General features: G+C 57.5%; 1 protein-coding gene across 1 annotated transcript in view; it reads left to right on the forward strand.

Annotated features, from left to right (window-relative positions):
* The first annotated feature begins 87 nt into the window (after positions 1-87).
* The window catches only part of ARHGAP44 (Rho GTPase activating protein 44), a 27266-nt gene continuing 1959 nt past the window's right edge, over positions 88-25394 (forward strand). The window contains exons 1-18 of the mRNA XM_010579492.1: positions 88-140; positions 11051-11090; positions 13827-13931; positions 14013-14089; positions 14597-14708; positions 15476-15552; positions 16358-16475; positions 17960-18028; positions 18113-18194; positions 19036-19163; positions 19309-19420; positions 21312-21393; positions 22305-22385; positions 22471-22584; positions 22722-22813; positions 23112-23292; positions 23906-23923; positions 24212-24433. Of these exons, the coding sequence (XP_010577794.1) occupies positions 88-140; positions 11051-11090; positions 13827-13931; positions 14013-14089; positions 14597-14708; positions 15476-15552; positions 16358-16475; positions 17960-18028; positions 18113-18194; positions 19036-19163; positions 19309-19420; positions 21312-21393; positions 22305-22385; positions 22471-22584; positions 22722-22813; positions 23112-23292; positions 23906-23923; positions 24212-24433 (1763 nt within the window). The remainder of the gene's footprint in view (positions 141-11050; positions 11091-13826; positions 13932-14012; positions 14090-14596; positions 14709-15475; positions 15553-16357; positions 16476-17959; positions 18029-18112; positions 18195-19035; positions 19164-19308; positions 19421-21311; positions 21394-22304; positions 22386-22470; positions 22585-22721; positions 22814-23111; positions 23293-23905; positions 23924-24211; positions 24434-25394) is intronic.

Here is a 25394-nt window from a genome sequence, read left to right on the forward strand (position 1 = left end):
CGGGCGAGGATGCGGGAGGGGCGGCCCGCGGCCCCCCGCTGCCCGCCCGCCCTGCCCGCGTAAAGGGGCGCCCGCGCTGCCGCCACCATGAAGAAGCAATTCAACCGCATGCGCCAGCTCGCCAACCAGACCGTGGGCAGGTAGGGATGGGGACGGGCCCTGCCCGCGCCCTGCCCGCCTCACAGCCCCGATCCCGCAACCCTGCCCGCTCCCTGCCTGCCCCACCGCCCACCTGCGTCCTGCCCGCTCCCCTGCCCGAGCCCTGCTTGCCCCACAGCCCCTAATCCCACACCTCGCCTGCTCCCCGCTCCCCTGCCTGCCTCGCTGCTCTGGTCCTGTACCTTGTCTGCTCCCTGCCTGCCCCGCTGCCCCTGCCCGTTCCCTGTGTCCCAGGGCTGGGCCACGCAGACATCTGCTGTCCAGGCACCCCAGCCCTGATGCTGTGGGGTGCCCCACTGGCCTGTTCCCCCCAGCACCCGTGGGTGGCCCCGGCTGGCTGTGGGGAAGGGGAGCAGGCAGGGTGCAGGGGGACACGTCGGGGCGCGGGTGAAGGGGCCATGCCTGCGGGGATGCCCACACTCACCGATGCACGGCCAGGCCTGGGGTTTGGTGGTGGCTGTTGTGTAATTCCCGGAGATTTTGCAGCTTGGGGCGGGGGGGGGGGGGGGGATGTTTTTTTTTCTTCAACCACAGGCGCGGGGGGACTGGCACCGGCACGGCCGGGGCGTTGGGCTCAGCATCCCCTCCCGGAGCCGAGGGCTTGGACTTCCACTGCAATCCCCCACGTCCCCCCTCGCCATGTCCCCCATGGCGATGGGGATCGCCCCACCGGCTCTGGGTCCTCGGCCGGGCTGGAGGTGGTCGGTGGCGACGGCTCCTGCCTCGGCCGCGATGTTGCCGCACGGCCCCGGCATACAGGCACAGGGCCGGGATGGCAGCAGGGCACCGTCTTGGGGCTGTGGCGGCTGTGCGGGAGCGCGGTGCGGGAACGTGGCGGCAGGAACGCGGTGTAAGCATACGCTGGAACACAGTTTGGGAGCGTGCTGCAGGAATCCGGTGCGGGAGCGTGATGCAGGAACATGGTGCGGGAGCGAGCGCGGTGTGGGAATGGCGTACAGGAGCGTGAAGTGGGAGCGCGGTGGCAGGAACGCAGTGCAAGAATGCGGTGCGGGAATGGGGTTTGGGAGCGTGCCGCAGGAACGTGGTGTGGGAGAGCGGTGTGGGAATCTGGTAGAGGAGTGTGGTGTGGGAACGCGGTGCAGGAACACGCTGCAAGAACGTAGTGCAGGAGCGTGGTGTGGGAACGTGGTGTGGGAGCACGGCGCAGGAACGTGGTGCAAGAACGTGGTGCGGGAGTGCGGTGTGGGAATGTGGTGTGGGAGCGCAGTGTGGGAGTGCGGTACAAGAGTGTGGTGTGGGAGCGTGGTACAGGGAATGCGGTGCGGGAATGCGGTGCGGGAGCACGGTACAGGAAACACGGTGCAGGAACGCGGTGCGGGATTGCTGGGAGACCGGTGCTTGCCTCCGTTGAGGAAGCAGCAGGAGGAGGCTGTTTTGAGGACAGAGCGTGTGATTTTCTTGCATCTGCGCCGGGCCGGGTTTGCTCTCCGGATGCACCGAGAAGGTTTGACACATCTCCCACCCGCGGCTGGGCGGCTGCAGGGGAGGGGTGTCCCCAGGTCCCACCAGCACCGCGTGGGAGACGTGAGCCGGGCACCGCACGCACGCCTGGCTTCAAAATGGTGCTGCTGACAAGGCGAGCATCCTCCTTCCCACATCCCCCGGGAGCGCGGGGCCATGCTGGGCTCCCCGCAGCGCCCGATTCGCAGCCTGGGGAGCGGGGATGGCGGCCGCGGGGCTTGGAGCTGCTAAACCCCTAATCCTCTTAGGGGCTCGCTGCGACGCCGGCTCACGATGGGCAGCTGGGAGGCTCCATCGGTATACCCCAGCACGTCTGCTGCCTGCAGAGCTGCCTGTGCTGCCAGGCTCTTTGGGTTTAACGGGGGAGGGGGGTAGGGTGGTATGTGGCCCCCTCTTTGCTTAGCGCTGGGACAGGGCGGCTGGAGCCTCTGCAGGGCTCAGCAGGAGCTTGGGGACCATCCCCTTCCTCGACCTGGCCCCTTTGGTCCCCCATCTCAAGTGTGGGCTGATGTTTTATCCCTCTTCCCCATGGTGGAGCCCTGAGCAGCCCTCTCCAGCCAGCTGGAAATAGGGAATAATAGATGGAAATAGGGAATAATAGATGGAAATAGGGAATAATACATGGAAATGAGGAATAATACATGGCAATAAGGAATAATAAATGGAAATGAAGAATAATACATGGCAATAAGGAATAATACGTGGAAATGAGGAATAATAAATGGAAATGAGGAATAATAAATGGAAATGAGGAATAATAAATAGAAATGAGGAATAATAATAGAAACCTGGTGTTTTGTCTCCCCTGGGAGACGCTCACCAGGGTATATGCACCGTAACCCTCTGCGGTCTGAGGGCTGTCCCCGCCTGCTCATCACCAAGCCCCAGTGGGCCACCATCACCCTGCAGTGCCAGCACCCCCGAGTCCGGGGCTGGGGACCACTGGGCTGGATGCTGCCCCAGGGCTGGGGTCTGCGCTGCACATGGAGGTTGTCCCCTGGGGGGAGACGGGGGCATTGGGGACAGTTTGTGTGTGGCGGTGGCAGTGGTGGCATCCAGCTGGTGTCACTCCTGCCAGCAGCACCTGGCCCAGAAGATCCCGCTGCTGTGGGGGTGGCCCTGTGGGACTGGGGGGGACAGCGGTGACATCTCTCCGGCCACCCCGCAGGGTGTGCAGAGGGAGGTGCAGTGGGGGGGTCCCAGCCCCTGGTGGCTTTTTCTGCTTTTGGTGGTGTGTTTTCCGTAAAAAAAAAAAGGAAGAAAAAGGCAGCCGAAGGGGAAAACCCCATCCGTGGGTCTGCCAGCCGCTGCCAGAAGTACCCCGGCAGGGGACAGGCAGGGGACAGGCAGGGGCAGCCCTTTGTCCCTGTGAGGTGGCCGCAGCTGGCACTCGTGGGGGGGAGCGTGCGGCTGGGGCTGACCCGCGTGGGGAGCGGGCAGGGATGGGTCAGGGTCAGGGTTAACGTTAGGGTTAGGGTCAGGATTAGGGTTAGGGACAAGGTTAGGGTTAGGGTCAGGGTCAGGGGTTGGGTGAGGATGCTGAGTACATTTCCTTACCTTTCCAAATACATCTTCAGCTCCTTTTCCTGGGGCTGTCACATTCCTTTGCAGCTCCGCTTGCAATGTGGGGACCTGCTGGGTTCCCTGGGGAGGGCAGCGGTACCTGCAGGCACTGGGGTGCCCAGTCTGTGAGTATGACGGGCCCAGCCAGCACAGACCACGCTCTGCTGTGCCCTGAGCACGTTATTTGTTTTGTTTTGTTTTGTTTTATTTTTTATTTATTTTATTTAGGTCATTTCACTAGACAGATAGAAAGAACTGGGGATGCTCATCCCAGCCCAGACCTGCACTTGGTACCCAACCTTCAGGAGAATAACTGCACCCAGTCTGTAAAGGGCCATAATATTTATCTCCACAGGGTGGAAAAAGGGAAGAGAAATCAATAAGTGGCTGTAAAACATTTTGAAGATGCTTTCTGCAAAGCGCTTTTTTTTTAATTTTTATTTATTTATCCATTTCATCAGCGGCTGAGCCAGCGGGAACTCGTGCCCTCACCTCGAGGTCACAGGATGATAGCCACGAGCATGCCACAATACTCGCTCCGGCAGCCGAAACAGCTCCGTGAATTTTCCAGAATTGGTTCAATATGGGTTTTTCTCCATTGGGAATAAAACAGGCACTCGCAGCCGCCTGCAGAATGGCATGGCAGGGTTCCCGAATGGCACAGCAGGGGAACTGGGGAGACTCCGGGGAGGACGGTGTCAGCTTGGGGGGATTGTTTGTTTCCTCCTGGTCCTTTCTGAGCATCCCAAGATGTATGCCCCATCCCGGGGGACAGCGGTGGCATTTTGGGCTGGACATCGCTTTGGTGGCTTTCGGGGCAGATGCTCTTCCAAGCACCAGAAAGTCTGCACAGAAATATAAAGCCTTTAAACACTGAGGTTTTATTCTCTGTGCAGCAACAATATTCTGCAAGAAATAAGGACGTTTTATTCTGTGTGTATGAAATAAGGACGGAGGGAATAAAAGCACCACCTGGGATTTTTCCGATGGGATTTGCAGGAGGGAACAACATGCTTTAAATAGCTGGGTTCCACGTTTGCACTTTGAGGTTCTGGTGGCTCGCTGTTGGCAGGCCCCCCTGGGATTTTGGCTTTGCCAAGCGATGCCGCGCCCCTCAGATGGTGCCGGCAGCATCCCTGCAACCCTGGGGATATTTTTATCCTCCTCGCAAGGCGGCAGCGCTGACAAACTGAAATATTCATGGAGCAGGCTGAAGGTTTTGTCCCCGCGTCCAGCAGCCTCGGGGCCCTGCGCTTTGCAGGGACTTCTCCATGATTTTCAAATCAGGACCGAAGCATGGTCAGGATGTGACCCCGGGGGGGGGGGTTCCTCTGATAGGGATGTGCTGGGAGCGAGGAGCAAAGGGCCCTGTGCATCCCTTGCCGAAGGGATGCCGATGGAGAGAGCTCGCAACCAGAAAAGGGACAGGAGATGAGGAAAAGAGGCTTTCCTGTCTTTAAAACTCTGTCCCCCATTTCACTCTCATCCCTTTGGTTTTCCCAGCAGTGGGCAGAAGGACAGAGGAAAGCTGGACCAGCCTTCCCCACTCATTTCATCCCACTTTTCCAGCCTGGCTGAGCTGAAGGCGGGTGAGCTGCTGGGGCCTGAGTCCTGGTACCAGGCCCACTGGGTGGGCATCACTGCCCTTAGCTGTGGGTTTGGGACATGGGGACCGTCACTCCGGGTCACCCACTGGGGCAGGATGAGCCCAGGATGCTCTGGAGGAGGCGCTGGCGGGGCCATCTCACCGCGTCTCGCTGGATGTTGCAGCTCGGAGTCATCTCCCTGGGGCATTTGAGCAGCGATTTGAGGATATAAATATTTGATGTTTTGCTTCTTGCCTGCTAAAAAGGCACCGGGAAAAATCCGCAGCTCCGTTTGGCCTTAGCCGGATCCTGGTTACAAGCCGTCGGGCTGCGTGTCCCTGGGGATGCAGTGGCGAGGAGAGCTCAGGTGACGGCAGAAGCTGGGGACGGCGTGGTCCATGGACCAGCATCCAGCCTGAACCGCGATGCCCAGTGCTTCCAGGGGTTGTCTGGATGAGATCTGAAGGGCTTTCTCCTCCCTCCAGAACACATGACGGATGCTCAGCACCTTATCTGAGTTGCATGGTTGAACCTCACCTTATTGACCTCACCTTTGAGCTTTGGGGGCTCGAGGACCTTGAATTTTCCCATGGGTACCAGCCCCCAAGCACGTGCGGCAGCACCGGAGGGAGATGCGGACAGGACTGGGATGGAGCTGGGCACCCTCCCCGAGCCCATGTGGGATGGCAAGGCAGACCCATCCGTGGGAGTCAACACTGCTGGCGCGGGATGGCCTTGGCTGGGTATTCATGCCTCCCTCTGCCTGTGCTTGGCCAGGAGGCTATTTTTAGGCTGGAGCAAACAGAAGTCAGGGGAACCGGCCGGTGTCAGTAATTAAATAGGGATGAAATATTTATGGGCATACTGCAGCGACGGGGTGGCCAGGGATGGGGTTGAAAGGGGTATTTTGGGCAGGAGGTGTGGGCAAGGGGGTCCTCAGGGCATCACGGACATGCTCTGCCTCCAGAGACGAATCCTCGCTCCTGCCCATCCCCACACTGGGTGAAGCGCTGCCTGCCAGCCAGTCGTGATGGTTTTCCCATTCAGAGAGAATACTGTCACGAAATCATCGTTGTGCTTTGAGTTTTGCTGGCGCAGGGTCAAATGCAAGGCCAAGGGCTCCTTGTCTTGGGTGGTTTGAGCATCAGAGGGGGACAGTGGTGGGGACATGGGGCAGGCGCTGATGATGGATGGTCCAGCCAGATGGAGATGTCTGGCATCAGGAGATGCTCCAGGGAAGCACCGGCTTTGCTGTAGCTCCTCACATCAAGGCACTGGAAGCCACAGGGTTTATTTGGAAATCAACTTAGTTTGCTTGATTGGTGTTGATTTCTGCCGGCAGCAATTAGTTTTTGCAGAAGTGAACACCCGACCAAGTTGTAGCTGCATCTCCTGCTCATTTGCTTTTAACTCTCCATATTAATTGTGCCTTTTCTCCCAGTTGTTTGCAGGGATGCGAGTGTCTGGGTGCTGATTGAGGCTGCGGATTGCCTGGATTTGTGCTGAGAAAATCAGCTCCAGGGTGGAAATCTGGAGGGGAAGGGGAGGAGTGGGTTTTTATTTGCCTAAAGGAAAGATGAAAGAAAGTGTTGAAAGCCGGTAATCCTGGCTGCCTCTCCGAGGGATGCTCCAGCAGGATGCATGTAACTTGTAAGGCATGAAGTCTGGGGGGATTAGGGACAAGCCAGGGAAATTGGGGGGTCCCTGCACCCCTCTTTTGGGTGCTGTTGTTTGCTGAGGCCACCTTGCATGAGCAAAAACCACTGTCTCTGGTTCCCCGGGGCAGGTCATGTCCGAGCGTGGGAAGCCTGGCTGCATCCGCTTTGTGAGACACGGGGATAGAAAGACGCACGTAAAAATGAATGGGTGAAGAGAATTGCCGAAAGCTGATACTGGCTTAAACTGGTGCGTAGAGGAGATGCTTTGCTGGTGCCACCAGTTGCCTGCTCTGATGGTTAGGCCATGGGATGCTCCAGCCACTGGATAGCTGCTTCCCGGGGCTCTGCTGCACATGTCAGACCCTTGAGCATCGTTCATGTGTCAGGAGTTACGGGCTAAGCACAGATGGGCCCTGAACCCTGACAGGGCGTGAGGAAGGGGGAGATGATGTAGCCCCCCAGCTGCTCCACGGTGTGGGAGCCTGTGTCCCTCTGCCTCCCCACCACGGGGGCCCTGGCACCCCCAGGAATTCCTTCAGGCACAATGATGATTTGGGAAGGAGATGGGTTTGTGCAGGCAGGAGCTCGGCTGCCTCTCATGTGTGGCTGGAGCAGCACGGGCAGGGAGCAGGTCCTGGGGTCCCCTGGGCTTGGGACGGCCGTCACTGCTATGGCAGAGGCGGAATTTGGGATCTGTGCGACCCCCCCCAGGGAGCTTCATCACTGCTCGGCTCTGACTGCTTGTACAGAACCAGCAGTGGAGCAAGGAGGGGGACTGGGGGTGCCAGGAGGGGGTGGGGGTGCTGGGGTGGATTGGGGGCACTGGGCAGGAACTGGGGGGTACCAAGAGGGGCTGGGGGATGATGGGGATGGATGGGGTCAGTGCTGGGGCTGAACTGGGGGGTGCTGGGGATGGACTGGAGGACCTGGGGGATTGCTTGGATGGGAGTAAGATGCCAGGCTGGAACAGGGAGAGCATCTCTGCTGGAGCCAGACAAGTTTTCCAGCATCAGTCACATCCAAACTGGTTCCTCTTGATGCTGTTAATGGATTTCTGTAGGGTTGCAGTTTCGGAAGCAACTTTATGGTCTGGGCTCCAACGTTCCACATGGTCTGAACTAAGCGCTTGAGAGCAAACTGGGAGCTGGGGCTCCTGAATCCCAAGGGTTTTGGCAAGCGGTTCTCTCTGGGGATGGGAAGCCAAGGCGAGAGAGCTTGGGGAGGCATGGGGACCCACACCTGTCCTCAAGTGGCATGCTAATTGGAGCACGATATGTGGAGGGAGAAGAAAGCACAAACCAAAAATGTTTGTTGAAAAGGAAGGGGTGAGCGGAGATGCTCAGGGCTGAGCCTGCTGAAGATGCTTTGCCAAGATCCTGAGAGAGGTGCTGCCATCCCACTCCCAGAAAAGGCAGCAGCATAATATTTCTCCATCCCCGCCGAGTGCCTTGGGGAAATCCCTGGGTACTGGGGAGGTGGCATTGGGGCACCAGGGTCTCCTTGAGCATCTCTAAGTGCTGACAAGGGCGCAGCACCCAAAAAGTACCCCCCAGGCACGATGGAGCCCGGGGCGTACAGGAGAGCGTCCATCTTCCTGGCTGCTCCCTGGGAGGATGTGCATTTTGCACAAAGCATTTCTTGCTGCAGGTTCACAGGATGGCTCATAAAACCATATAAGCTCCTGTAAAACCGTATTAACTTTAGGCTGAGACTTTAGAAACATAACGGATATAATGGGATTCTTCCTGGTGGCATTAACAGCACAGAGCTGTAATGCAATGCGATGTCAGTGGAGTAGGATGATGTTATTTTTTAGTCTTTACATGTAAAATGGCTATGTGGAGCGGCTTGGGCTGGGCTTTCTGTGGGTTTGGAGGCGCCGCTCGGTTCTCGTGCTCCTGGATATAATTTGCCAGTGGGAGCAAGTACAGAGACAAGAGGAATTATTTGTATTTTTTTGGTGCATTCTGGAAAATTAATAAGGAGCTTTAGGTGGGGTGGCAGGACAGCAGCAGAGCCACATTGTCAGCAGGACAGTGCATATGTACAGGAGCAGGATCTGTCCCATTTGCAGCTGATAAACCACATTTGACGGAGCTGCAGCCAGGTTGCTGCCCCGGTACATCCACAGGACCGGGCTCTCCTGCGGGAGCTCTTTGCTGTGGCTGCTGGTGGCATCACCTGTAGAGTCCAGGTGTCCTGAGGCAGGAGACTTGTCCCCTGCTTTGGCTTTGCAAAAACACCCTGTGGTGGCTTCTGGGGATGCGTTTTACCCCATTCTGCAAGCCAAGGTGTGGGAGCAGGGTGCCAGCACTCGGTGCTGGCAGGACGTGGTGGTACCTGGCTCCAACCACCATGAGCGATGCCAGTCCGCCGCAGCCCTGCCACATGCCTGTGCCACCACCGGTGGCTGCAGCGTGTCCCCAAGGCCACACAGAGACCCCCATCCCCATTGCAAGCCAGAAGGGAGGAGAAAGCATCCCAGCTCCCACAGATGCCAATGCCAGGTGGGGAAACCCGTGCTCCCACGGCATGCCCATCACTCTGCTGCATCCTTGGGCAGCTGTGTCAAGCGACTCCCAACAGCCTCTTTGCTTATTCCTATACATAAAATGCTGCGGCCTTTCCCCCCCTCCTTTTTAAAGCCAAATTAGTCACTGGCAGGGTCTCCTACCTGCTTAAGCATCCCAGGATGCGGCAGGGCTGGCACGGGTGTCTGTGCCGGAGCTGTGGCTGGGGGATGCTCTCTGTTAAAGCCACTGAAGTTTCTTGCGCTGAGGCTATGCTGAAAAGCAGAGCAAGGCCAGATTTTTGTTATCCTGTTTGAAATATCGTTTTCTGCTTCCCAAATGCACGTCAGAGCGTAGCACGTGTTGGTTTGTGGCTGCTGGGAGAGAGACCTGCCAGCGTGGGACCATGGGGTGTGCAAAACTCATCTATCAGCCTGGCTGGAAGAGGAGAAAACACCCTAAAAACATCACTTTGGGGGGAGCATTTTCCCAATGGTACAAGGACAGGAGGGACTTCTTTCTCCCCCAACCTTTTTTTAAAGTTTGGAGATAATTTCTGGGGCGCACAGTGAGCGGCAGGGATGTGCACCAGCGGTGCCTGCACGTGAGTGCATGATGCTCGCCTGCATCCCTGCCACCTCCTTCTCCTTTGGGATGCTAAATATATCCTGAGCCAGGGCAGGGAAGCGGGGACGGCTGTTGTGTCTGTGCTGGTGGATATTTGTTGCTTTCTTCCCCATTTGTGCTAATTCTGCAGCGTTTCCAACCCTGTCCAAAAATGATAGCGAAGGTGATTTGGAGAAGAGGAGGACAACCTGAGGAGCCCTTGCTCCCGGGTGACCAGCGCATCGCTTGCATTTCATATAGAAGATATTATAATGCTTTCATTTAAATCCCCTTTTTAAAAAATTAAATAGGGTTTGGGTTTTTTTTGTTTTTAAAACCAACTTAAATCAGACACTGGGACAACTTTCATACACAAACCAGATTTAATGCAGTTAATTTGCACTTTTTAAAAGTCTTTGGACATGGTGTATTTGCAGATGAACCCATAGACCAAGCCCTGCCCTAGCTGGTGCTGCTGCCATGCCGTGCTTGCTCTTTGAACCTTGCTCTGCTGGTGCTTATTCCTTATTTCTGCTTTTTCAATACTTCACTCAGTCTCTCAAAGCTGAGAAACCAGCTTGGATAGCAGAAAGCAACCAGGGCTCAGGCAATAAAGGTATTTTTTTAAGAAGGATAAGGGCACCGAGCTTTTGTTGTTAACAAACCTTTAGGGACTAATTGGCTAAATCACAACTCTGCCCACGCGCATCTTGAAGGAGGTCATTTTTCAAAGAGAGATGATGCACTGAAGTTGTAAAAAACCCTGAAGAAAATGAATAAATGATCCAGAGTGTGATGGTTTAAATAAGTCTGAGCAGATCTGGTGAGGAGTGGCCACAGGGGCTTTGCAGGCAGGGATGCTGTGGGTCCTTGCGTGGCTGAGGAGGGTCTTGCAGCGGGTTTGTGTCTCCTTCTGCATCCCCGGCGCTCCTCGCTAGCAAAGACAGCAGATGACACGCGCTCTGGAGCGGTAAATCCGGCTCCGACGAGCAGCGGGGAGGGTTACGGCGAAGCCGCGGGCAGCAGCTGCCGCTGCAGATTCAGTCGGCTGCGTCGGACCGAGGAGGCTCAGTCGTGCGGACGGGTTGTGTCCTTGAAATCCACGGCACTGAGGGTGTGCCAGAGCCCGGCACGGCCCAGGGAGCTGCTTTCTTGCATAGACGCACCGCCTCCCTGCGCAGCACTGCCCGCATCCTCCTGGGAATTTAGCGTCCCTGTTTTGCTGTGGATAATGGAGAAATAAGGGGGAGACCAGGACCCTAAATTGGTGTGGGACATGGCACGCTCACAGCGAGCCGTGAAGATGCTCCATCCTTTGCTTATTTAGATGAGGCAATGGCTGGTGGGACCAGGGAGCCTTAAATCACCGGCTGCATCCCGATGGAAAAGCATGTTCAGCTGTGCCCAGTACCATGGCGTGCAGCCCCGTCTCTGCCACATGTGCCAGACCCTTCGCCAGCACTTTATGTTCTTTCTTGTCTTGCAGGGCTGAGAAGACAGAGGTTTTGAGCGAAGATCTCCTGCAGGTGAGGTCCTCTGCAGCTGGTCTGATCCACACCCAGGGTGCCTGTGGGTGCCCAGGCACCCACCCGTGGGTGCTGGATGTGGCAGCAGCAGCTCTGTGCCAGTCGGTGCCGCGGTGTCCTGCGGTGATGAGACGGGCTGGGAGGAGGAGGAGAGGGTTGGAAGCGTGGGAAGCGGCATCGTCTCCCTCCCGTGCACCCTCCCAGCCCTTTCCCAGCCTGGTTTTCAGGTCAGCTGGAATCGGATCCAGTCTCGTCTCCGCCAGGATGGCAACCTGATACGGCCAGCCGGATTGCGGACACCTGCATCTCCCCTCTCTACTGCAAAACCTGCCCTGGGGACAGGCCACGTGACAGCAGGGGACAGTCCCCAAAGCTGATGGGTTGGACAACTTCAGCAAAAGAGCGCTGAGCCAAAAACCTCACGTGGTGCCTTGGAGCATCGGCTGTGATGCTCGGGTCACAGTCTCTCGGGGACATCTCATCTTGGTGCTTTTTGCTCCCAGAGCAGGGCTTCCTGCATGCCCCAGGGAGGGAAGCGGCTGAGGAATTGCCAGCAAAGGGACGTAAATTCACAAATCCATCACTGAATTCATAAGGTTTCTAACTCACACATTCTCTAAATCGTCACACTTGGGCACTGAGGAGCAAAACAGCTGCCCAGCTCCTCCTCCATCACAGTGCGGGCATCCCCTGGCGTCAGCCAGTCTGGCTGCTGTTGGAGCCACTTGAAAACCTCTTTCGGGTGTAAGCTGATGTATTTATACCTTCCAGCTTGCGAATTTGGTCTGTGCCATTGCTCTCAGTTAGCAGATTCTGCAGAAACAGCCAGAGAACTGGTGTGCAAGGATGCTGGTGGCAGGAGGCAACAACCTGCAGGTGACGGTGGCTGCAGAGTGACCTTTAGCTCTTTCTGCCACCGTGTCCTGCCTACATGTTGCCCTCACTTGCCCCTAATGACGCTGCTCCCTGCACACATCAGGCTTTAGCAAGAGCCGTGTGTTAGTCAAAAATCAGAGCAGGGTTTGAGTGAGGAAGTAAGGAGACTGTGCTGGAAGAGAGTGAAATGAAGCTGTTTGCAAACGTCCCTGCTGGGCACAGAGGGCAGCCGCCTGCCTCAGTTAATCCTTTTGCACTGGCACCAGTGAGAAATCGCTGGTGGAAGCGGCCGTGCAGGCTCCTGGGGTGTTGGTGGGTTGGTTTGCTGTTCAACAGCACCGTCCTTGCAGTATGCACCCCTGCGAGTCGGTCTCCAGCCTTCGGGATTTGGGGTTTTTTTCCCTTTTTTCACTGCCGGTGCTGGTGGCAGGGACGGGCAGGGTGTGGCGGTGACGTGCTCCGCTGTCCCCAGGGATGGACAGCCCCGGTAGGATGGGCCAGAGGGGAGCTGAGGGCTCCCTGCCACCAGCAGCCAGAGGGAACATCAATAATGAACCTTTTTTCTTTCTAGTTTAACTTCTGGTGTTCCTCCTTGCAAGCTCTGAGGTCTCCATGGCCCCTTGGCACTGAGACCAAGACCCTGCTCTTAGAGCCATCCGGTGACATCCCGGCACTAGGTAGCATCTGTGCCAGCACCGTTGAGGGCACACCTGGCATTGCACGGGTGATTTTTACACCTTTTGGAGATAATTCAGTGGGGAGGATGGCCGGTGCCACCTCGTGTGGGTGTCTCCCAAAGAGTCAGTCAAGTTCATGGGGGTCTGTCTCCAGGGATGGTGGGGAACCCAAAACCAAACCCTTCCCAGCGTTGTATCTAATTGCCTCCAGTTTGGCTCATGTAGATGGGTGTGCACCCACATACGTGCCCTTCTGAACATCATACCCCTTCCTTTCAACATATACACGGATGTGTGTGTGTGTGTATATATATATATAATTTGTGTAATTTTTATATACGTAATTAATATATATACACACGCGTATATGTGTATTTGTGTATACATCTGTGTATATGTTGAAAGGAACATGTATATGTTGCAGGGATGGCAGAATCTGTTCTACCTCAGCCAAGCATCATGGAGATCTATTTTTTTAAAATACATATATATATATATGTGTATATATATATTATAATAGTGGTGAAGGGCAGCTCAGCTTGAGTACCAGGCTCCCGTGAGATGCCTCCTGCCTCACAGGCTCACTGCAGGATCAGCGCTTCTCCCAGGCAGGGAGTATTTCTTTTTTTTCCCCAGATAATTTCCCAAGATTTTCAGCTTTAGGGAATATTTCTCTTTTTCCAGATTATTTCCCCAAATTTTGAGATGTCCATGTTTTCCCTGCATCTCTGAGCTTTGGTTTTCAGCAGATCTTGGTTGCTTACATTTAATGACTCATCTCGCTGAGTTTTGGGATGAACTGCTTAATTTAATCAATGCAGAGGCAAATAAGGGAATCTTCAGCCCCAGGTTAGAGTATCGGCCAGTTTGGTTTGTGGCAGGGCTCAGCTGGGGCCAGACACCTCCTGCCCTCACCCAGGGACACAAGGGCTTTGGAGGCTGGTCTGGATCCAGCCCTCAGCCTTGCTCAGGGGGTTAAGATGGGGCAGCACCAGCCTGGTAAAACCTTCTCTTGCTTCACGCATCCCTGCCCTGGGAAGGGGTTGGGCTCCGGGGCTGTTGCATCCCTTGCAGCAGCAATTAAACTTGCTTTCACTGAAAAGTGAGAGGTCCCTTAGGTCCCTGCATGGTGGGTGCGGGACCAGGTGGGATACCCCGGTGATGGGCGCCACTGCATCCACAGGTGGAGAAGCGTCTGGAGCTGGTGAAGCAGGTCTCCCACAGCACCCACAAGAAGCTGACGGCATGTCTGCAGGGCCAGCAAGGTGTGGACGCCGACAAGCGCTCGGTGAGGCTTTGGCAGGGCTCTGAGGATGCCGGGCGGGCTGCCAGCGGCGGCGGGGTGGGAAACGCAGCCCTCTCTTTGCAGAAGAAGCTGCCGCTGACGACGCTGGCGCAGTGCTTGATGGAGGGATCGGCTGTGCTGGGGGATGACTCCCTGCTGGGGTAAGGGGGGCCCGGGTCTCCCCGGGCACTCTGCCACTGCCGGGATGCTGCAGGGGTGCCAGGATGCCGCTGCCGGGAATTGCTGCGGTTCCTTATCTATGATGCCAGATAACATCGGCGGGGTTCACAGTGGTGTTGGAAGGGCTGGGATGCTCGCGTGATATCAGTAGTCCAGAGGTTTCCCTTATTATTCTCCTTGTGATGAGCTGGGGTCCTTCAGTCACACAGCGAACAATGTAAACTGTATCCCTCTCTTCCGAAAGTCCATACAATTTCAGACTATAATTGGTACGATAGCTAGGGAATGAGATTTTCCTAACACCCAGAGTGCCCACAGTCCCTGGGCTGCCGCCCTCCCTCCAGCCCTCTGCCAGGGAGGGGCTGCCCCATGCCGCTGCTGAGACCCCCAGGGGTTTTGGTGACCATCACCCACCCCCGTGGGTGCAGGATGGCTGCCCGTGGCTCCCCCCAGCCGCCCGGTGCCCAGCCCTGCCGGTACCCTTGCAGGAAGATGCTGCGGCTGTGCGGAGAGGCAGAGGACAAGCTGGCTCAGGAGCTCATCCACTTCGAGCTGCAGGTGGAGAGGGACGTCATCGAGCCCCTCTTCGTGCTGGCTGAGGTGAGCAGGGACGTTGGGGTGTCACCGTGCCGGGGACTCACATCTGAAACAAGCCCTGGAGGAAGGCAGGGTTTCACCGCTTAGGCGGCGTATTTGGTTCCCGGCCCCTGCAAGGGACCTTCCGTCTTTGAGATGTTTGCTAATTGCTTTAATTGGCAGGTGGTATTTGCACGTTCAGCTGGGCTGGCTGCTGGGGCCGTGGTCCTGCCAGGCTCTTTTGCCCGCTCTCGCTGCTCTTGCTCTTTTCTGCCTTTCCTGAATGCAGAGGTGTTAACATGCTCATTTCTGACCCATTTTTCCAAGCTCCAAACACATACCATTGTTGTTTGGGATTTTTTTTTCCTCCTTTTCCCCACTGCTGCCAACTTTGGTTTTCAATTTTACTCGGGGTTTTTTTCCCCCTTTTTACATCTAGCAAAATGTCCTGGCCTTGGTTCTGATTTTATCTTCCCCAGCAGAAACAAGAGCCTTATCACACCGCTGGTGTTCGGGGCTTTCAGCTGTTACCAAATCCTTTGGCAAACGGTGCCCGTGCGTGGGAGGCTTTGCATTGCCATCCCCAAAAGCCCTTTTCCTGCCTTCATCCAGTTCCCTAATGCAGGGAGCTTTGCTCCCCCAAGGATGCTCCTCTCAGGGATGTGGGTTCTGCAGTCGGGGCTGGCAGGGGGTGGCACAGCCCAGGTGGGGACACAGAGGAGGGACGAGCTGTCCCATCTCCCTAATGATGTTAAAATAAGGAGTTGCATCCTTATCCACCCGGCTTGCAGGTGGAAATCCCGAATATCCAAAAGCAGAGGAAGCACTTGGCGAAGCTTGTGCTGGACATGGACTCCTCCAGGACACGGTAGGGAGTGGCTTCAAAGCTGCTTTGTAAAAAATAAAAATTCCCAAGTGATAGGTAGCACTGTGGAGGACACGTCCCAGAGCCCTGGTACTGTGGCTCCCTTGGGACAATAAGTCTCAGCCATGTCACTGTGTGCCTTGAAGTCAAGCTCTGCAATGACCCACGATTTCTACTTGTCTGCAGAATCTGTAGAGCCCTTTTTCTTGCCTGCCCTCTGCAGAAAGGAGTATTTTTTCCTGGCACAAATCTTTATTGTTTTCCTCTTCTCCCTATCTTTCTGAGTTCTTATGTGACTGCAAAGAGCCAGGTGCTCCTACCACTGTAGAGTAGTGCTGGGGTGGAGCTGGGATGACCCTGTGGATCATCCTGTGTCCCAGACGCTGTGGTGGGACCCGGCAGGCTGTGCTTTGGGTTTTGCCTGAGGCCGTTGAGTTGGCCAAGCCCCACACATCGCCCTGCAGAGAGGTTTGGCAGGTGTCTGTAGTCCCCAACATCATATCCAGGCTCTCCCATCACCTTCCTCTCTCCTGTCACCTGGATGAGGCTCGTTCTCCTGCTGAAAATAATTTCTTAATTATAGCCTAGTGTGTGCAGCCAATTGTGGGGACTGGGGATGTTCAGGGTTTGGAGTGGATGCTGCATCCCAGCCTGGGTTGAGACCATCTCCATGGTGCTCAGCCCTGGGGACCATGGTAGGCTTGGCTGAGGGAAGTCCCTGGGCTGCTCTCCAAGTCCGCTGGGATCCAGCCACTGCTCTGTGCGCGTCCCCATCCCTCCCTGTGACAGCTCTGCCCTCTCTCTGCAGGTGGCAGCAGTCCGCAAAGTCCTCGGGTTTGGCCAGCAACCTGCAGCCCTCAGGTGCCAAAGCCGATGCTCTCAGGGAGGAGATGGAGGAGGCGGCCAACAGAGTGGAGATCTGCAGGGTACTCGGGGATCCCGGGGGGATCGCTGGGGAGGGGGGACCTTGACATCCCAGGCACCATCGAAAACCTGCAGTCTTTCCTCTTACCCCGTTCTTCACCCTCTTCTTACCCCATTGCCTGTGATAAACACTCCTCCGGCTGGTCCCCATGCCCAAACGCAGCCTGGTGGCAGTGGGTGATGCTCACCAGCCAAGCAGGACGTCCCCAGTTCCCCTATCCCCATCCTCCATATCCCGCTGGAGCCGGAGAGCATCCTGTTCCCAGGGAACCTATCCTGGCAGAAGCCAGCAAGCTCAGCACCAAGTAAACCCATCCCTGGCACAGAGACCTGCAGGAAGCACCGGCACATGCCAAGCCCGTGTGTACCAGCCAGCCATGTCACCCCCCACCATCCCTCAGGAGCATGACCCACCCAGCCGGTCATGTTGGGTGGGAAAAGTGTCTGAGCAAGGCGGGATGTTGCTGTCAGAACCTTTGTCATGGGCCACGGGATTCAGCAATGAAATCTGCAGGCAATTTCGCATGGCTTTAAATTCCCCAGAGGCAGAAAATGCAAAGGGCTGAGTGAACCTTGCGCTATAGGTTTTGGGCAGGAGCTGTAGCTGGGTGTGTGTCTCCAATCCTGGCTCTTTTCTCCAGGGACACAACCAGAACCTGTATAGCCTTTAAAATCCGGTCTCAAACTTGTGCTGTCTCCCCCCATCTTGAAGCATGGCAGCCCCACACGCCCAGCAATTCCCAGCAAACCAGCTGGGCCAGGAGCTGGCCCCCAGTATATTCACCATACTGATGGTGGATGTTGCAACCGGGATGTGCTCGCAACGTTCTAAAAGCCTGCTGGTTTTCCTCCAGTTGAGTTATCCAAGGGGATTTTCTGAAAGGAGCAATTGGGGAAGCAGCAATGTCTGTTTTGCGAGTGCGAGGACAGAGAGACACGTGCCCTGGTGCTGAGGGGTTCGTTGCAATTCAGAGCAAGAAGCACCCAATGCTCCGTCAGCCTGGTCCGCACCGAGCGGTTGGGATGCTACCCGTGGCAGCCGAGCCGTGCGTGCTGCTTTGCTGCCCTGTGGTTAATGAGCCACTTGCAATGCAGCACGGGGCAGGGACGGGCAAACTTGGGGTTTAATTTGGCCTGGATTTGTGCCGTTCAGCCCACTGGGATGTGCAGCCTTTGGCTGATAGGTTGTTTCCAAGTAACTCTCGCTTCCAGAGAGCTTGTTGCAAGGTGCCAGCTAATTGTGGGCTCTGGAAGGAGGGGGGGGCGAGGGTGGAACCATTTGCACGGCAGCAGAGAGCAAACCCCCGCCGTGCTGCTGTATATTTGACATCCCAAGCACATATCAAGCGGGTGCTGCAATGTGCCATGTTGCTTGTTGGCTCCTGGTGTGACCAAGCTGGTCCCTCCCAGTGGCCTCTGAAGGGGCCATCATGGTGGCATCAGGGCAGCATGAGTGGGATGGTGACTAATCCTCCGCTCTCCACAGGACCAGCTCTCGGCTGACATGTACAATTTTGTGGCCAAAGAAGTAGACTATGCAAACTATTTTCAAACCGTAAGTGCCACCCATCCCCACGGGACTCCTCTGTCCCCGTCCCTGGCCGTAGCGGTGACAGCCGGCGCCATCTCTCCCTCCCAGCTGATCGAGGTGCAGGCAGAGTACCATCGGAAATCCTTAGCGCTTTTGCAGAATGTCCTGCCTCAAATTAAAGCCCAGCAGGGTAAGTGGCCGTGGGGTCTGTCCCGCTCCTGCATGCGACGCCGAGCGCTCTGCGTCATGCCGGAGCCACGCGGGGCTTTGCCACAATGAGGAGCCGGCTCCGGCGTGACCCCGCAGCGTGGTGCTGGGTTTGTGGCTGAGCGTCCTCCCTTTGCTCACCCCATCTGCATCCCACCTGCCCCAGCGCTGGGGAGGGCATCCCCATCCCACGTGGTCACGAGGGGCAGGATCTGGCCAGCTTCATGGAGGAGCGGGGGGAACCTGCCCGAATATCCCCATCGAGCGCAGCACCGGGGGTGGGAACCCAGCACCAAGGCGGGGGGGGGGCGGTCTTGGGGCTTTGCTTTGCGGCGTGCAACCTCCGTAGGAGCTGGGCTGGGAGACCAAGGTGGGGGAAAGCCCCGCGCGATGGCCCCGAGAGCAGCGCATTCCCCGGGGCAGGGCTCGGGGTGCTGCCATCGCTGCAGCGGGGCAGGGAGTGATTTGTATTTTATTTTTTTCTCTTGATCCTACAAAATATTCCTGCCTCAAACTGTGATGGAAGAAGGGGAATATATTGCAAAGGTTTGCCCGTGATTGCTCCCCCCGGAAAACGTTATCCAGCCCCTTTGAAATGTCCCGTGTGATGATTGGAAAACATTTTGTTTGGATTTCATCTTTAAAAAGCACTTCCCAAGGTGCCCAGGACAGAAGTGCAGGGTCCTGTTATTTTAGCAACACCCAAATGGAATATTTTGCTGCCAAAACATTGTGATCCAAGGGCCTTTCGGGGAGGGGATGCCGGATCCAGCACCATCCCTGCCATGTCCTCCCCCTCCTCTCACCCCCTCTGCCCATCACAGAGGCATGGATGGAGAAGCCCTCCTTCGGGAAGCCTTTGGAGGAGCACCTGGCCGTCAGCGGGCGGGAGATCGCCTTCCCCGTGGAGGCGTGCGTGACCATGCTGCTGGAGTGCGGCATGCAGGAGGAGGTGGGTCCCACGTCCTGCCACCCCTGGTTGGGCATGATGGAAGGGGACGTGGGTGCCTCCAGGACAGGGACGAGGAACTGGGGGGGCTTTGGGCACATCACCGGCCCCAAAGCTTGTCTGACGCTCTCCCGTGTCCTCTGTGAAGGGTCTCTTCCGAGTGGCTCCCTCGGCCTCCAAGCTGAAGAAGCTCAAGGCCGCCCTGGACTGCTGCGTGGTGGATGTGCAGGAGTACTCGGCCGACCCACACGCCATCGCAGGTAGAGGCTGCCTCGGGGCAGGGGAGTTGGTGGTGTGCGGGATGGCCCATCCAGCTCCCAAGCACCAACCATGGGCACCCGGAGGGTGGTCATCAGTGGCATGAAGTCTAGCTGGAGGCCAGTAACTAGTGGTGTAGTCTAGGGGTCAATACTGGGTCCAATCCTGATTAACACCTTCATTAATGACATGGATGATGGGGCAGGGTGCACCCTCAGCAAGTTGGCAGAGGACACCAAACTGGGAGCAGTGGCTGGTGCACCAGAGGGTCATGCTGCCATCCAGAGGGACCTGGACAGGCTGGAGAAATGGGCTGAGAGAGACCTCGTGAAGTTCAGCAAGGGGAAGGGCCAAGTCCTGCCTCTGGGGAGGAGCAGCCCCAGGCACCAGGACATGCTGGGGCCACCCAGCTGGAAAGCAGCTTGGCAGAGGTGGCCCTGGGGGTCCTGGTAGCCACCAAGCTGACCATGAACCAGCAACATGCCCTTGCGGCACGCTGAAGGCGAATGGTGTCCTGGGGTGCACTGGGAGGAGTGATGCCAGCAGGTCACGGGAGGTGATCCTTCCAGTCCTGGGCACTACAAGAGCGACATGGACATACTGGACAGAGCCCAGTGAAGGGCTGTGAAGATGATGAAGGGCCTGGAGCACCTCTCCTAGGAGGAAAGGCTGAAGGAGCTGGGACTGTTCAGGAGGAGAGGGAGGGGTTCAGACTGGAGAGGAGAGGGTTCAGGGAGACCTCATCAATGGATAAAAATACCTGCAGGGAGGGTGCAAAGAAGACAGAGCTTTTTCAAGTGGTGGCCAGTGTCAGGACTGGAGGCAACGGGCACAAACTGGAACACAGGAGGTTCCCTCTGAACATCAGGAGACACTTTGTCACTGTGTGGGTGACCAAGCACTGGCACAGGTTGTCCAAGGAGGTGGTGAAGTCTCCATCCTTGGAGATACTCAAAAGCCATCAGGACACAGTCATGGGCAACCAGCTCTGGTGGTCCTGCTGGAGCAGGAGTTGGAACAGATGACCTCCAGAGGTCCCTTCCAACCTCAACCCTTCTGTGATTTGCCCCAAAGCCTTTGAAAAGCAAAGACAGAATATACAGGGTGACAAATGCAGGTGCAGAAATACAGCATTTGGTGGAAGTGGGGGCATTTAGGAGTTGCCATCCACCAAGGAGCACAAACCTCAACCCACATGTCCCCTCCCCGGCCAAAGGCTCAAGCAGCACTTATAGTCACAGGCAAGGTAGAAAGCAGGGATGCAATCATAATCCAAGGCAGTGGCAGGGCCCTGGTGACACTAATGTGGGTGATGCTGATCAGGAGAGGCTCTGCAGGAGCAAGGAGCAGTCGGGAGGATTCACACATGTCATCATCAAGCTTGCCATCGTCTCTCTACCTCTTCTGGGGTGAAGATCCTCTCCAAGCACAGATCCAAACCCGTGGGGCCGCTATTAACCATTAATTGGGGTTAAATGCCCATCAGCTGCTCTTCTCCTGGGCTGGGCTCTCTGGCGAGCGCAGGATTGGACCCTGGTTTCCTATTGACTGCAATGGGAACCTTTTCCCGGCACAAGGAGCTGTGAATGTCCTAGGCAAAAACGAGTGACGGAGAGCTGGGTGAACACTTGATGGAGGCAAAAATGGTGGAAGGAATTGGGGAGGTGCTAGGAGGGACTAGGTGGAGGTGGCAAGGTGGTTGCTGGGGGTCAGGGGAAGGTACGGGCTTCACCAAGCTGGAGGGACTAATGGGTGCTTTGAGGTGCATTGGTGGGGAGGTTGGGAGGGACGCGAGTCAAACTGCCGAGGAGGGAAATGGCTCTGTGCCTGGTGGCTGGTGCCACCTGTGGCACCTCCTGCGGTGCTGAGCCCCGTGTCCCTTGTGTGCCACAGGAGCCCTCAAGTCCTACCTGCGAGAGCTGCCAGAGCCGCTCATGACGTTCGAGCTGTATGAGGAGTGGATCCAGGCCTCCAAGTGAGTTTGGAGCATCCTCCCCATTCCTCTGTGGCACAGATGGTGGCATCTTGGGTCCCCATGGATGGTTTGGGGGTCATGAGTTATTTCTGACGTGGATCACAGCATTTGGGGTGTTGCCTCCAGGGTCTGAGAGCCAGGAGGGTTCCCGTGATAATCCTTGAGAATCACGGGTCCCAGCAGTGAGGGTGGTCCTGATGTCCCCTGACCCTGATGTCTCCAGTGTGGTCCAGAGCACCCAGCATCTTTCAACAAGCCCTTGGGTGCCGGGCATTGGTGCCATTTCTGGACAGGTGTGCAAACCCCAGGGGAACAGCTGGCCGAGGGAGCTCCCACCTGCATTGCTGGTGTGCTCTGCACCGTGGAACCCCCAAACCCAGCAGGATTGGGCCAGCTGAGGTGGCAGCAGCCTGCCTGCTCCACCATGGGAGGTGTTTGGGGTAGGGGGATGAGAGGCAGAGGGAGTTGGGAGAAGGAGCATCTCCTTTTGGGGTGGGAACCACCTCGGTGATGCCTGAATAAAGGTCTGACCATGTCCCCTACCTGCCCTGGGAACATTGGAGTACAGAAGGGACGTGGCGGTGGCTTGCTGGAGGGGATGGTCCCCAAGGGTGGCACGGGAGGGAGCGGGCTGTTGTTTTGGGGGGCTGTTTGCAGTAATTTCCCCTTCCGAAGCAAACACCCCCAAAACACAAACCTTGGGGGGGCTGCACAGAGGTGGAGAGAGGACCAGCATCCAACCTGCCGCCAACAGGTTTCCTTCTCATTTTGGCCAGGCTTTTGGGGTTAATTTACTTATATAATATTGGCAGCAGCCCGAGGGTCTCGCAGGGTCCCCGAGGGCAGAGCTGGTGGGGTGGAAAGCCCTGGGGTGGGGAGGGGGGATAACCCTCTCGCCCGCCTCCCCGCAGCATCCCGGAGCAGGAGAAGCGGCTGCAGGCTCTCTGGAGCGCCTGCGAGAAGCTGCCCAAAGCCAACTACAACAACATCAGGTGAGCCCGGGGCCAGGAGGACCCGGGGAGGGGACGGAGAGGGTGGGATCCCGATACACCAACACGGCTTGGCTCTGCTTTCCAGGTACCTGATTAAATTCCTGGCTAAGCTGACTGAGTACCAGGACACGAATAAAATGACGCCGAGCAACGTGGCCATCGTGCTGGGGCCCAACCTCCTCTGGCCGCAGGCGGATGGGTAAGGTATCCGGGTGGAAAGCGAGCATGGCAGAGGGATGCTGTGGAAGGGGGTGAGGGGGGTCCGGGGCCAAAATCCCTCTAGGAATAAGGCCGGGCGGCGGTGGCGTTGCTGAGCCGCTGCCCGCCGCCTTGCAGGAACATGACGGAGATGATGACGACTGTCTCGCTGCAGATCGTGGGGATCATCGAGCCGCTCATCCAGCATGCCGACTGGTTCTTCCCCGGAGGTAGGCTGTGCCCCACAGCCATGGTGGGGTGGGATGGGCTTTGTGGGACCTCCCAGCCCACCCTGGGGAATGGGGTGCTGAGCTCCCATATTTATTTTGCTGGCCTCCTCCACTTGCCTTGGCTTGGACCGGGGCAGGGGAGCTCAGGCAGAGATGTGGCAAGACTCATCACAGCAGTGAGCCCAACCCAGCCACTCCAGGACCCTTGAGCATTCCTGCAGTGCCAGTGCCCCATCCCACCTCTCGCTGAGGACACACAACCCCATGTCCTCCCCCTTCTCCTTCCCCCCTGTCCCAGACATCGAGTTCAATGTGACAGGCAACTACGGCAGCCCCATGCACGTCAACCACAATGCCAACTACAGCTCCATGCCCTCCCCGGACATGGACCACGCGGACCGCCGGCAGCACGACCAGGCACGGCGGCCCCTCAGCGTGGCCACGGACAACATGATGCTGGAGTTTTACAAGAAGGATGGGTAGGGTCTTTGCAGTGTCAGGGTTTGGGGAGAGGGAGGTGGTGATATTGCCATCATCCTGCGGGGGTTTGTGACACTGAGCTGGTGGAGGTTGGGTGTTCCTGGGGTGGGAGGACCCCCTGCTCTCCATGCTGGGCTCTTGGGGGTGCTCAGGTGAGCTCAGGTTTGATGCCTTCCCCCAGCCTGCTGGAGATGTGAGTGGGGTGGCCCGTGGTGTGGCACGGGGACTGTGCCACGATGGGGTCAGGTGCCCGGGTGTCCCCAAAGTGTGTGGGCTCTGCTCCAGGGGAAAGCTCCCCACTCCCAGCCTGTGCATGCCTCCCCCCCCAGTGCCACCTCACAGGGACTGTAGCCAGTCAGGTCGGCTCCAGAAAACACCCCCAGGGCTTTCCCCATCCCCCAAAAATGTCCCCAGGGCTCTCCCCATCTCCAAAAATCATCCCGAGCTCTCCCCATCACAGTGTAGCCTGGTCCCCGCTGTGCCCCTCCTGCCCCCTCTTTCGAAGCCCTTAACCTCACGGCTCCTTTTTTGAGCAGCAGGCACTGCACCCTGTGCACTATTGAGTTTTAGGGGTTTTTTTGCACTAATAATCGTGTGTTTCTGCCCATGCAGCCTTAGGAAAATCCAAAGGTAGTGTATCCTCTGAAGCGATGCTGGGAGGATGCTGGGTGGTTGCTGGGAGGATGCTGGGAGGGTGCTGGTGCCTGCTGGTACCTGGGGAAGGGAGAGGTGGCCGGTGGGTGACACAAGCGCATCCCACAGCCACTCCTGCCCTACTGCCATGGAGGTTCATTCCCAGCAGCTTCCCGATGGAAGAGGCATTTTTAGGGACCAGGCACCCCAAAGGAGCCGCGACGCGGTGCCGGTGGTCCCCTCCTGCCGGGTGGGTGCTAAGAGCCTGTCTCTGTGTCCCTCCAGCATGGGCGTCAGGGTGATGGACACCTCGTGGGTGGCTCGCCGAGGCACCTCAGTGGTGCGCAAGACGTCTTCCACCCCACCGGCCGCTCAGCCCCCCGCGCCGCCCGCCGAGCTCCCCGCCACCCCCCACTCACCCATTCCTGAGCAATCGCCGGATATTTCAGCTACCCCTTCCCCACCTCCCACCAGCTTTGGCTTCCCCCCGGGAGCCGAGCGGACAAGGTAAGGCCACCGGCACCTCCGTGTCCCCAACCCAGGCATCCCCAGGTGTGAATCCAGCAGCAAAACAACCCCACTGCAGCACCAGAGGCAGTGGGAGGAGAGGATGCTCAGCATCCCTGGGAGAGGAGCAGCATCCCGGGAGCAGCGGGAGGAGAGGATGCTCAGCATCCCTACGGCCACCGCAACATCCCCATCCTGCCAGCCCCGTGGGAACCGTGCGGCCTTCGGGGATTTTTCCTGCGGGTCCCTTGCCGGCTCGCAGTGGGTGTCGCTGGGCTGTAGCGAAATTTGGGCTGGCGGTGCAAGGAAGGTGCAAGGAAAAGCCTAAAGGAGCCCAGCGTTCCCCGAGCCCTTCCTCTGCCTGAGGTCTGGGTCCAGCTTTAGTTTGTGTGGGCCAGGTGGGAGAAAGCACCTAAATTCCACTTTTCTGCCCCCAAAGGGGAAGCTGAGCTTTGCAGCCACCTGCGAGCCGTGCCGTGCCCCGGGGTGCACCCGTGGGTGGGGGTGGCAGCCCCGGGTGGGTCGTGCCGTGGGGCCGGATCCTGGTGTGGTGGGACGAGGCCGGGGGGGGCTTTGGCACGACGAGGGCTCCCCCGCCGCTCTCCCCTGTCCCCCCGCCACCACCGCTTCTGCTCTTTTTATTTTTTCCTCCGTTTTACAATTTTTTTTTTTTTTGGCTTTTTTACGGTGTTTGTGGACATTTTGCAGCAGGGCTAACCTGGCGTCTGCCTGGCCGAATGGCGGCTCCGGCCCCCCCCGCCCCGAGGACGAGCGGGTCCCCTCGTTCCCCGGCTCCTGGCCCTGTCCCCACCCCTGGGCTCAGCCCCTCTGGCCGGGCTGCAGCCAGAGCCTTCCTCCCCCCTCGTCCTCCTCCTTCTCCTCCTCGCTGCTCGCCCTTCACCCCGGCGCCAAGCCTTGCTCCCTTCGCCGCTCCCTCCCCCCGTGGCACTGCTCCCCAAAC

This window comes from Haliaeetus leucocephalus, unplaced genomic scaffold, assembly GCF_000737465.1.
Source record: "Haliaeetus leucocephalus isolate CR32 unplaced genomic scaffold, Haliaeetus_leucocephalus-4.0 Scaffold657, whole genome shotgun sequence".
NCBI lineage: Eukaryota > Metazoa > Chordata > Aves > Accipitriformes > Accipitridae > Haliaeetus > Haliaeetus leucocephalus.